The following is a 13,293-nucleotide window of genomic DNA, read 5'->3' as shown; positions in this document are numbered from 1 at the left end:
ATCTGTATATTTGACAAATATTGCATTTAATTCACTTCATCTGTGATAGAGTATGCAAACACCACGTGAGCGTCACTAACGGGAGCAGAAAGTGTCCGGCTTGACGGCTCCGTTTTCAGCTCTGCCCCCGACTGCAAGCGGCTGCTCTCGTTGACTGCCGTCTGTAGCGTGGTTCAAGTCGAACGCACCTGTTAACATAGAAATCACTTGACCAATGTCAAAGGAAGCTTCACTTTCTGTCCAGTCACGTGCGCGATTCACTTTGCTTGTCGAAATGTTCGATCCCCCAGATCTTACTTTACGAATAAGTTTTAATTCGGACTTATTCAGTTACATTTTAGATAGCCAGTCAAGTAATATGAAAAATAACAATTATTTCAGGTAAATTAAATATTTGTCATATTAAATTCATTTGTGTACGTTATTCTTCTATTACATCATATTGATATTCGTAGTATTAAATTGCACAGTTTAATGGGTAAATTAATTTATCAGAGACAGAAATTCAACAAAAACAAACACACACATCGTTAGGCTTTTATTTGTGCACGTAACTTGAATCAGTCTATGGAATGTGTAGTGGATGCTTCGTCCTACGGAGTAGAGGTCTGCGTGGGACTATTTTTTTAACAATTTTCTTCCCGACCTGACCATTCCCGCTAAATTTAGATCTCGTTTCCAGAATCTCACATTTTAATTTCCGCTACTTTCCGCTCTGTCACTCATCGACAACCTGTTATGTCTGAGGGCCATATATTTACCACCGGTACAGCCTGCTCTGAGCATGGTTATGCACATACTGCGCACAGACCCTGCAAATAAAACGTGACGCAGAAAGCATGCGTGCATAACAGTCCGATTGCAGGCAGTAATGTTGGTCAATAAAGCGCAGATATGCTGTTCTGAATGGACGTCGGGAACGAGATATTGTTAGAACGCCCACTCCCGTTCAAATTACACCAGTTACCAAACGGTGCAAAAAATCTGGTCGGGTCCCGCGGTTCCCGTCTTTCACAGGTTTTTGGCTGATTTATTTTTTACCAACCACCAGATGGCGCTGTTTTCGACACTCTCGAAGCTTGAATCTTTTCCCGAAACAGTCAGAGGAAAGCCTCAGTGCTTCACGAGGCTTCATTTGCCCATCACTACCTCTGACACGTCCAAAGTTAAAGGGGTCATATGATGCTGCTAAAAATAACATTATTTTGTGTATTTGGTGTAATGAAATGTGTTTATGCGGTTTAAAGTAAAAAAAAAACACATTATTTTCCACATACTGTACATTATTGTTTCTCCTCTATGCCCCGCCTTTTTGAAACGCGTCGATTTTTACAAAGCTCATCGGTCTGAAAAGCGAGGTGTGCTGTGATTGGCCAGCTATCCAGTGCGTTATGATTGGCCGAATACCTCAAGCGTGAGACGGAAATGTTATGCCCCTCACATACTGTTGATGCCATGTCCCGGCCGGAGCGATGAGCTGTAACACTCCAAAGAGAAAGGAAAAATTGATATCGCATCATATGACCCCTTTAAATACACTCTGAACTGCAAAAAGAGCTGCCGGGTTACGGTGAAAACCGCACGAATCGCAAGCCTAAATTAACAATAAAGAAAGCTTATATTAACAATAAAGAAAGTTCACCTAACTAAAAGTAAATTTTTACAGTGTACTAGTTAATTAAAATTAAATGTATTTGAATGCAGATGATTTTTTTTTTTGATTTGTTAATCTTTTGCTTGCAATTAATGCAGATTTGTCTCATTTTAAATGAATAATAAAAACTGAGATGAAAAATTTAAGCCAGAATTTTAATTTTACTCTGGTAAAATAAATGTTCAGCGATATCTTCAAAAGATTTTTAAAGTTTGGCGCACTTTTTTCCCCTATATAATGTTGATATGGTAACTAATAAATACTGTAAATTTTGTTATGCTAGCATGTGTGGAAATATTCAAACCATGTGTGTTACAACTAACCCCGCGTTACTTTGTGCCCCGCGCTCCCCAATTAAATGTGTGTTTATGCGACTTAGAACAACATAATGATATTGAAAGTATTCTGTACACAGATAAAGTACAGTACAGTACTAGGCTATTACATACAAATACAGTACTCCTCTCATAAATGACACTTTATGTCAAATATTATGTAGAAAATTAAACTTGTAGTTGAGTTCATAGAGCAGGAGCTGGTGATGAAAACTTCAGCAATAAGTTTTACTGGAGTATACTGTATAAGAAAGTGTATTGAAGTTTAGAAGAAAATGCATTTCAAGTGCATTAATGCACACAGTATATAATATAGACTAAATACATTTAAAATACATTAAGAAATGTAATTTTGGACAACACACACAAGTTTAAATTAAAATCAATTATTTTACATGTGCTTTAGTATATTGGTCAATATATCAATATATACTAAAAAAACGTGTACTTATTTAAAACACTATAAAATCATAATTATGTCAAATGTATGTTTAAGTGAAACTTAATTACACATTATTATAAAGTGCATTTTTAAAAAGTGCACTTAAGAGTGTTAAGAAATATTGTCTTTAAAGTGTATTCTCTTTAAGTACACTTAAGTGGCCTTTAATTATAATTATATTATATTATCTGCAAGTGCACTTTTTAAAAAGTATACTTTTAAGATTTGAATTACACAAAAAGTACATTTTTAATACAATTAAGCACACTTCTTTTTCACAAGGGTAGGAAAGGTTTGTTTGCATTACTAAACTGCAATGGCAAGCTAATTTCCTGTCATTTTCAATAGTTTAGGAAGCTGAAATATGAGGAACTATGATATTAAAGAATGCTGTTTTACACTAGAAAATGCTTCATGAAGTGTGTCTGAGGGGCCTACTCCTGTTGTTGGTGGGAAGACAGGGTACGTGCATTGCATACACCTTGCATTATGTTTACATTTACATTTAGATTACATTTAGTCATTTAGCAGATGCTTTTATTCAAAGCAACTTACAAAGAAATTAGCTTATGTTCACTGTACACTGTGTCCAAAACCTGAAAAATACTGCATGTGCAGAGGTGGTAATAATCTCCTTTGCTGCCTATGATATCCTCCAAATCCTGTGCATGCAGTTTGTTCAAAAAAATAAAAAGGCATCTGATGTTATGGTGAATTGGAAGCCAATCAGAAACCAGTTTCATTTGAAGTCACATTTCAGTCTTATTTGAAGAATATTTGCTTTGTTCCAAAATCTAGTGGTTCTAACTGAAATTGAATCCCAGAGTGACAGATTTGGCATAGAAAGAGAACATTTGAACATATATTGAAATAGAACACACTAGGTTTTGGAACAAAGTCTGAGGCTCACAGATAAATGCATTTTGTATTCATGTCTTTTAACTACATTAATCATAACAAATATCCAAGCAAATATCCAGAATGTTGAGTCATGCAAATATCCAGAATGTTGAATCATGCAAACAAAATAGATGGTTTCAAGATATAACTGAAGTTTAAACTGTTTGTTGAAGTCTACACAGAGGAACAATGTTTAAAAGCTTCAGTAAACACGTGTGGAGACTGCATCAAGTCCGGGCCCGGCTGTGCATGGTGTAACGATTTGGTAAGTGCTTCTTAATGGCTCTATTGTTAATATCAGTGAAATCAATTTTCAGTGGTGGGGAACCTGTGAAACACCATTTAATTAGCCTTCAGAAAATATTTGACTGCCTGAACTTAGTCCATGCTAATATAATATAAAGTAGTATAGACAATTTCAATCCCTAGTCTATCACGTAACCAGAATTTGACATGCAGCATAAATTCTGGTCCACTTTGCAGCTTATTCTGACTAAGAACCATTCATTTAGATGATATTTAAAGTGGCCAGTTTGTTTTGTACATGCTGTTTAGGTGCATGTTTTTCAGAAAATATAACACTAGCATAGTAAAAAAATCATAAATATGGAACAACAATTCAAAAGTAATAACTGATGGTAATTTCATAGATAAAAACAAAGTTACGCTCATGAATATCTTGCTTGCTACTTAAGTGCTTCCAACTCCAGCGATCAATACTGTTTCACTAGCACTCATAATGTCAACTAATACCTTTTAAATGCAATTTTATTGATTGAAAAAAAAAGAACTCTCAAAGTGTCATTGCTGCAAGACAATTTATTTGGAGCGTGCAAGTTTTACTATTCAATGTCAACTATTTGATTTCTAACATTCCAGTGTCAAACTGGAATATCCAATGTTGGTTTGTTCAATTCTCAACGGCTTTTTCAAGTAAAGAAAAATATAATGACTGGCACATTGCATCTCCTTCACATCATGCTCTCTGTCCTATTTAAACCACAGAATTTCACCAAGACTGGGGAGCAGGAAGCAGTACGTTGTGACACAGCTGCTTCGCTTAGAAATAAAGGATGTTCATCCGATGGCATAATAAATCCTAAAAACAATTTTACAAAAACTTCAAACAAGCCCCTGGCTGCTGGTGCAAATCCAGTGCAAATCCAACCACAAGAAATACAGCTTAATCTTAGACCAGGTATGTTACATTCTTACAAATCTACTGTATAGCTCAACCAAAACAACTTTCTTTTTCAATGTAAGTTTGAGCCTGACTTTCAGAGAACAGAGGTGACTGAATATGTTTCCTCAGGGTTGCCCCAAACTTTTCAACTACATTTTAAAAGGGCAGAAGGCTATCCAGTGGATCTCTACTACCTAATGGATCTCTCATACTCCATGAAAGATGATTTGGCGAATGTGAAACAACTGGGAAATAATTTACTTACTGAGCTCACTAAAATCACTGGCAATGCCAGGATAGGTAAGAGTATTCAAATATATTAACATAAACATATAATATTATTCATATTTCAGAGTTCAAAGGTTATGGCAATGGCTTCATGAACCAACTTTCCTGATGCAGGCTTCGGTTCGTTTGTCGACAAAACACTTCTTCCATACACCGACACCAATGAAGCGAAGCTCCAACGGCCGTGCTCGGATAAAAATGAACCATGTCAGCCAGCATTTGGCTTTCAGCATGTGCTTTCACTGACAAAAGATGGGAACAGGTTCAGAGATATGGTAGCCCGGCAGCATATATCTGGAAACCTGGACCCCCCAGAGGGAAGCCTGGATGCCATCATGCAAGTCGCAGTCTGCATGGTGAGACTAAGATGTTTCACACTACATGGATAACTTGCAGAAATTTATTTTGCCAGCCATATTAACAGATTACATCAGCCATACTATAGCCACGTTTACATGGACACTTTTTGTTTCAATTGGAATGAAATCATTCCGAATGATGAATCCGAACATAGTGTTTACATGAATGCTAAATAAAGTGATTGTGTTGATGTGCGCATTTATATGTCACAAGATTCCAATCGTATTTAATCTTCTGACATGCGTACACTGCACGAATATGCAGAGTTTCCCACTGTTTTTACATAGTAACCATCCTCCTTTTCTTTGTTTAAAAAAGCAGACTTAATATTTAGGCCTAGCTATTTTGGGTCCTAATTAGGAGACAACAAGCACTTGAAGCTTTGTGCAATGATGCTTATATTAATCAAACCATTAAAAAGGTAATTCCCGCGCCCAAAACAAGACGTCTGTAGATGAGAGTTCAAAGCAAGCACTTGTGGCACAACGTTATCCTGCACCACTTCACAGACGATGATTGGAAGGTGAATTTTAAATCGACACAAAAGTCATTTATTATATTCAGCAATAACAACAACATCGGCTTGTTCCATGCGTCATTATGCCATTTTTACGTCATTGCACGTGCAAAATTTTCCAGTTTCAGTTTTCAATCCACTCAAGTGTTTACATGTCCTATCAAACGGATTAGAAAAGGTTTATCCCACCCCTCTCATGTGTTACCCATGCAGAAGGATATCGGCTGGGGAAACAGCACTCGACTGCTGGTGTTGGCCACTGATGACGGCTTCCACATGGCAGGGGATGGAAAACTTGCTGCCATTCTGGATCCAAACCAAGAAACCTGTGAGCTGGTCAACAACAAGTACAGCAAGAGCAACCTCTGGGTATGATTTAATACTTTATATTCATATGTTAAATATCAAATGTTTAGAATATTTATATTAAAAGCATTTGAGCTAAACGAGGAAAGTCAAAGGTCAGGTATTGTTAATTGTAATAATAATAATAATAATAATAATAATAATAATAATATATCTCATTCCAACTAGTTGCCAAGGCAACATTTCTCATTTTTGTTTATTTTAAGTACTAAAATAACTACAATGAAAGAAAAAATGACAACAGAATGACTAAAGATAATAAATAAATAAAATTAAAATGAAAACAGAAGATATAAAAATAAAATACAAATTGTTATATTATAACAAATATTTAATTACTATATTATTATAGAAAATATAATAGTTTAGTACTAGTATAGTTTATTATTACATTATGGTCCAGGGCGAGTTCAACTGTACATTTTTGCACATTTGGATAGACCCTGAAACATAAAATATTAACATACTGACAGCATCTTAGACACAAAGCCTTTTGCATTAGTACAATTTTAGAATTATTTACATGGTCATACAAATAAATTATGTAATTTATAATTAAATATGTTAAAGGCTCAAGGAATTTCTTAACATTTGTATGTCTCCAAAGTTGTACATATGCAAAAAGGTTTATGTATTAGATGCTATCAGTACCTTGATAACACATCATGTGAAAATATCAAAACTATAATACACTCTATGTTTTCAGGACTACCCATCTGTTGGACAAATTGCTCGCAAGCTGGAGGAGCAAAACATACAACCCATTTTTGCAGTCACCAAAAAAATGGAAACTGTGTACACAGTAAGTAAAACATGCTTAGCTAAAATAAGCAAATAAATTATCTATATAAAGTTATGATTATCATAGGTTAAGTGCCCTGGAAAGTGTAAACAAGTGACTCTGTGGCACTATAAAACATCGCCAGTGTTTGGGAAACCTGTGTTAAACCTGGTGTACAACACTTCACCTTTTGCTACATTTCATTTACACACAATTCACATTATGAATGAATGAATGAATGATGCATTTATGTAGCGCTTTATTGTGTATTGCTGTACACCCAAAGCGCTTTACAATCATGTTGGGGGGTCTCTCCTCAACCACCACTAGTGTGCAGCATCCACCTGGATGATGAGACAGCAGCCATAGGACAACGGCGCCAGTGCACTCAGTGCGAGAGAGAGTCATAGAGCCAATCAAGTGGATGGGGATTATTAGGAGGCCATGATAGACAAGGGCCAGTGGCGGCAATTTGGCCAGGACACTGGGGTTACACCCCTACTCTTTACGAGAAGTGCCATGGGATTTTTAATGACCACAGAGAGTCAGGACTTCGGTTTAACGTCTCATCCGAAGGATAGTGCTTTTTTACAGTATAATGATGGGGACACTATACTGGGGCGTTAGGACCCACACAGACCACAGGGTGAGCACCCCCTGCTGGTCTCACTAACACCTCTTCCAACAGCAACCTAGTTTACCCAGGAGGTCTCCCATCCAGGTACTGACCAGGCTTAACCCTGCTTAGCTTCAGTGGGCAACCAGTCTTGGGCTGCAGGGTGATATGGCTGTGACGTTAATATTCTTAGTAGTTGAAGTACTATGGTGTACTTGACTTGTATCCTTAACAGGAGCTGAGCAAAATGATCCCTAAATCTGCAGTTGGAGTGCTCTCTGAAGACTCGAGCAACGTTGTTAAACTAATTGTGGATGCATACAACGTGAGTGCATGGGATTTCCACTTTGCACAAACCTTTTTTTTTAAAAGTAAAACATTGTGATATTCTATGTTTAACACCTTATTAATGTCCTATGGGGATGGAACAGAACTTGACCTCTGAAGTGATCTTGGCTCATGAATCTCTCCCAGACTTCATATCTGTGAAATACAAATCGGACTGTACAGGCAGAGAAAAACCCAGTGACAAGGGGAAATGTGATAATGTGAACATTGGCAAGGAGGTGAGTAAGATTAGTTCAAATTATCATAAAGATCATCTATGCAAGTGCAGATGCAAATCTTGGTTTATCATTTTAGCAATTTTAGCAAAGGCAATATTATACGACTTTGTAAATAAACTTACTCTTACCATAATCCTTTCAGGTGATTTTTAATGTGACAGTAACAGTAGACAGATGCATTACCAGTCAGAGCTTCCTCATCGGGCCATTGGGCTTTAGTGAAAAACTGAAGGTGAACGTGCAGACTCGGTGCGAGTGTGAATGTGATGATTCCAAACAACCCCATCCTCACTGTGGGGGAAATGGTAAAGTCGTCTGTGGCGGCTGCAGGTAACAGAACAAAATTACCTCTAATTGCTTTCTTTTTCATCCTAAATTCCCTAGGTCAAGCTTATTTCATTTTTAGCTATAAAAATAAATACCTAAAAACAAGAAATTATATTTTTCATCCAAATAATTGATTATTTTTCTTAAATTAATTAAGTCTTAATGGTGAATCTTATTAGATTTTAAATCATTCTTTTTCTCTTTATAATTATGTGTGTGTGTGTGTGTGTGTGTGTGTGTGTGTGTGTGTATATATATATATTAGTTCTGTCAAACAATTAATCGCGATTAATCGAATCCAAAATAAAAGTTTTTGTTTGCATAATATATGTGTGTTTTCTGAGTATATTTATTATGTATATATAAAATACACACATGTAAAGTATATATTTTACAAATATTTACATGTATTTACATGTCTATATTTATATTGATATTATTTATATTATAAATAAATGTATATAATATATAAACATAACCTATTTTTCTGAAATATATACATACGTGTGTGTATTTATATATACATAATAAATATATACAGCACACATATATACATTATGTAAACCAAAACTTTTATTTGATATATATATATATATATATACACACACACACAATTCATTGTTCATGTTTAACAAGCAATCTATCAATATATTGGTGTAAATAGACACTCCGTAATATAAAATATAAAAACATCTAGATATTAAATAAGGTGTTTTATATTTTACTATGTGTTTAAAAATTAAATGTTATTAAAACATTCTTGACCTATTGCAGGAGTATATTTATATATCTGTAGTGACATAAGCAACTTCCTCATGTCCACAGGTGTGATCCGGGTTTCTTAGGACAGCGCTGTGAGTGCAAACTAGGCCAAAAAGACGAGGCGTCACTGAAAGCGCAGTGCCGGAAGAACAACGGGACCGAATGCGAAGGCAAAGGAGATTGTCTGTGTGGACGGTGTCAGTGCCATTCTACAGATGGCGGTGGAAATTTCTATGGCGAATTCTGTGAATGCGACGATGAACACTGTGAAAAATTTGACAATAAACAGTGTGCAGGTGATTTGTGTAGAAAAGCTCATATTTGACGTGCTTCATGGTTTATTTTTAAAAATCAGTTCTTAAGTGTAATGTGGTTTCAATTTACAGGTCATGGCAAGTGCAAATGTGGAAAATGTGAGTGCGATCAGGGCTACGAGGGCACAGCGTGTCACTGCGCAAAATCCGATGAGGATTGCAAGATCGATGAAAGTGTTTGTCATAACCGTGGGAAATGTGTATGTAACCAGTGTGAATGTGAGAGAGGATACAAGGGGCCCTACTGCAAAATGTGTCCTACTTGCCAACGCCCGTGTCAAGAGTCAGGGTAATAAAACCTCAGAACAAGTCACCATGTGCTCTACAAAGCTGCCATGTTAATAACAATTATTAATACAACTAAATACATATTTTTTATTTCATAAGCCCAATTAGAGGATTTAACTACAACTACTAACTTACAGAAATCATGAGAATCAGTTCATAAGGACAGTTTTCTAATGAGCCATTAAAGGCATTCCTGCAAGGCATTTCACATATTCTCGGTTATATAAATTAGGATGTTTTATGGATTTAATGGAAATGTATTTGTTACTTGTTGTAATATATAAATAATATACATAAATGTAATAATAAAAAAATAAAAGTGTCTATTTACACTAAATGCAAATAGCCTGTTTTGTTGGCAGAGGCTATTTACACTAACTTCACCCACGAACGTGTGGTTGGGCTAGACAACATTACAAAAAGCGCCTGCTGAACAATGGCTCCAGTGGCGAAGTGTGATAAAACTCATTGCAATAACTTATTGACACGATCGACCAGAGTTTGAATCTGCCTTTTGCCAAATTCATTCTTCTCCCTTTTCACATCACATATCAGAATAGAAAGGCATTTATTTTCAATAAAATGAAGGAAATAATCAAAAAGTATAAAATAAAGTGCCTCACCGGTGTTTATCGGTTAGGGTTAGGGTTAGCGGTAGGTGAAGGAAGGGCTTTATTGTCCCAATAAGGCGGCATCCATTTAATAATTTTAATAAAAATGATCATATACACTCAATACGTTACAATTGCATACTGTTTTATGATGTACTACAATACTGAGGTGCAAATATCTGTCAGAAAATACTATTTTTAGATAAAGGAAATAGAATATATCGCTGTTTGCACTTAGTTTAAATAGTATATCGCTAATAAAATACTATTTTCACTTAGTGCAAATAGCCGCTGACTAAAAATATAAAAATAAAATTGATAAATTAAATGTTTTATATTTTTATATATATTTAAAAATTACTAAAACATTCTTGACCTGCTGCAGGAGTTGTGTTGAATGTTTGGCCTTTGGGACCGGTCCATTTGAGAAGAACTGCACTGTAGCCTGTACACATTTGCAACATACGACGGTTGAAAAATTGCTCAAGAGCGACTGTCGAGTCAAAGACAAAGAGGGCTGCTGGATGTCATTTACAATGACGGAACAGCTTGGATTTGACAAGTACTTTGTCAGTGTTCTCAAAGACAGAGGTAGACCCAGACACACTATCTGAAATACTAAATCATGTACTAGTTACTTGGGATCTGTCACTGTTCACCCTCATGTCATTCTGAACCCTGCTGTTATGAGAATTTCTGAAGAATCTTTATTCTCTTTCTCTTTCTCCACAACAATACAGTAGTTTATAGTGACAAAAAGCTTCAAAAGTAGTCATAAGGATTTTTTCATGATGATTTTCAATCTTTTGTGGAGATAGGCAGCATAAATAACAGTATAGAGGTTTGCAACAACATGAGGGTGAGTAATTCATGCCAGAATGTTCTGTTTTGGACAAATGTTCCAGTTTTAAAAAGCATCAAGTTTTCTACCTTTACGTTTCTTGTGTTAGAATGTCCTGAGGGGCCAAACATAGCAGCCATCGTAGGAGGATCTCTGGCAGCTGTGGCACTGATTGGTCTCCTGGTCCTCCTCATCATCAAGGCAGTTCTGTATGCAAGTGACCTTAGAGAATGGAAGAGATTTGAAAAAGACAGAAAACATGAAAAAACATCTGTAAGTTCTGTTTTCTTTAAACAAAAAAAACGTACCCTTCATATTCAGTCAATCTGCCTAGAACTGTTCAGTATTTATGCTTGAGCACATTATGTTTTCTTCTCCTTCTATAGGGTACCAACCCGTTATTCCAGAATGCTACAACCACAGTTCAAAACCCAACATTTTCTGAAAATTCGTGAGAAAACTTGTTGGTGCTGAACGCATGAAGCACAGATACGATGTGTATTAATGAATCTATGGGTCTGATGCATGATTATTCAATAAAATAAAATCGCTTTAACTTTTCTTAATGTTCAGTGAGATCTTTAGCATCTTTAGAGAGGCATGAAAGTTTGCAAGTTTGTTTGACATTTATACATTTGTTTTAATGTTTAATGTCATTAAATGTATTTAACAGTTTAACATTAGAAAGGCTTTTTTATGTTTTTGTGTAAAGTATAAAGACTGGTCACAATAGTTTTATTTTTGTATGCACAAAATATATACAGAGAAATCTAATTTTATTCTTGTTGAGCTTTGATGACAATGAAATTTAGCCATTTAACGAGTGCACTGTCCCATCTGGAAGGCATTTATAAATAAATGCGTCATTCACGTGTGGAGTACCTCTTGCAAAGATTTTGGCAGTTCCACTGCTGTAAAGATTTCTATGTGTCTGAAGTTGTGCATTTGTAAAAACATTTATGTTTTTGAACCTCTCAATACACTGATAATGTAGGTTTCAATGTCTGTCCAGATGCAAATATCTGAAAACTGAGATCACTATGTAACGCCCCTGTACTGCATTTCACAGATTCCTCATCATGAAACATAAGTACTGAACATATACATTGGCTTTCCACATTATTAAAGATAATAGACTTGTAACCTGAACATTTGCTTATAGCTTTGCAATGTAATCTGCCTGTTGGACTTTCAATATTCATGACATCCAACATAGGTTATAGAATATGTGTTTGAGGGTTCTGTAAATGTCTTAAATATAAAGTTGGAATTACAACTCTACTTTTCAGGAACTGCCTTGTGATTTTATTAATTTTGGCTATGCGTTTAGTTGCTGGATGGCACAAAGCCATTTTAAAACTGTAAATAATAAATAAGAAAAAAAATTCTATCATTTAGAAATTTGAAATAAAAGCTAGGAAAATAAATGCAAACTACTGAATAAATGGATTTTATGTTTTTGATATTGTAACATTTTTATATCGTGAAAGTTATTTTTAGTACTTGAGTACATTTTGAGGAAGTACTTTCTTCTCTGAAGGTACATTCCATGGCTTCAGATTGGCTTCCAAGGTCCCATAATGTCATGTCTCATTATCTAAAAAGAAAAAAAAATTTTTTAGACAAAACCAACTAAATATTTAATGAGTACAATGCTTAGTTTTTGGCAAAAATGGAATCATAAATAAGAAATACTGACGTATAGTACTTCAAACACCATTTTTATTCTTTCTTTCTGGAATAATGATGCTGAAAATTCAGCTTTGCAATGTAGGAATAAATCAAACATTTTAAAATATATTACAATATTGCACAATAATATTATTACAATTATAATTTAAATATTTTAATAATATTATTTTAATCAAATAAAAGCAGTCTTTCTTTCAAAAACATTCAATCAAAACTCTTGCAGAGCTTAAACTTCAAAAAGAATAATATTCAAAATATTAAAATAAATAAGAAAATACCAGTAATTATATATATATATATAAACTTGAAACCAAAGTTTAAAAAAAATATCCAATCCAACAGTTTTCTGGGTTCCATGGGGCTCAAATTGGGTAGCAGACCTTTACATCTCCACTGCCCTCAAGAAAATACCAGATGAAGGCATCTTTGTAGACATGATGTTATCAAATC

The 13,293-nt window shown here is 35.0% G+C and overlaps 1 protein-coding gene and 1 long non-coding RNA gene across 2 annotated transcripts in view; one reads left to right on the top strand and one right to left on the bottom strand.

Annotated features, from left to right (window-relative positions):
• Window positions 1–11,707, top strand: part of LOC107699026 (integrin beta-2-like) — an 18,027-nt gene extending 6,320 nt beyond the window's left edge. Inside the window, exons 2-16 of the mRNA XM_016500187.1 lie at window positions 2,836–2,893; window positions 3,505–3,596; window positions 4,337–4,529; window positions 4,644–4,814; window positions 4,917–5,158; window positions 5,893–6,048; window positions 6,752–6,847; window positions 7,678–7,767; window positions 7,874–8,008; window positions 8,151–8,338; window positions 9,161–9,393; window positions 9,484–9,700; window positions 10,696–10,901; window positions 11,261–11,424; window positions 11,538–11,707. Of these exons, the coding sequence (XP_016355673.1) occupies window positions 2,839–2,893; window positions 3,505–3,596; window positions 4,337–4,529; window positions 4,644–4,814; window positions 4,917–5,158; window positions 5,893–6,048; window positions 6,752–6,847; window positions 7,678–7,767; window positions 7,874–8,008; window positions 8,151–8,338; window positions 9,161–9,393; window positions 9,484–9,700; window positions 10,696–10,901; window positions 11,261–11,424; window positions 11,538–11,606 (2,307 nt within the window). The 5' untranslated portion in view covers window positions 2,836–2,838 and the 3' untranslated portion in view covers window positions 11,607–11,707. The remainder of the gene's footprint in view (window positions 1–2,835; window positions 2,894–3,504; window positions 3,597–4,336; window positions 4,530–4,643; window positions 4,815–4,916; window positions 5,159–5,892; window positions 6,049–6,751; window positions 6,848–7,677; window positions 7,768–7,873; window positions 8,009–8,150; window positions 8,339–9,160; window positions 9,394–9,483; window positions 9,701–10,695; window positions 10,902–11,260; window positions 11,425–11,537) is intronic.
• Window positions 8,260–13,293, bottom strand: part of LOC107699029 (uncharacterized) — a 6,674-nt gene continuing 1,640 nt past the window's right edge. The window contains exons 2-4 of the long non-coding RNA XR_001635413.1: window positions 12,663–12,748; window positions 11,241–11,373; window positions 8,260–8,332 (exon numbers count right to left, since the gene is read on the bottom strand). This is a non-coding gene — a long non-coding RNA (uncharacterized LOC107699029). The remainder of the gene's footprint in view (window positions 8,333–11,240; window positions 11,374–12,662; window positions 12,749–13,293) is intronic.

The sequence above is a fragment of the Sinocyclocheilus anshuiensis genome, unplaced genomic scaffold, assembly GCF_001515605.1.
Source record: "Sinocyclocheilus anshuiensis isolate Anshui unplaced genomic scaffold, SAMN03320099.WGS_v1.1 scaffold18, whole genome shotgun sequence".
NCBI classification, from domain to species: domain Eukaryota; kingdom Metazoa; phylum Chordata; class Actinopteri; order Cypriniformes; family Cyprinidae; genus Sinocyclocheilus; species Sinocyclocheilus anshuiensis.
The sequence above is the reverse complement of the archived record's forward strand: the minus strand, read 5'-3'. Positions and strand labels throughout refer to the sequence as shown.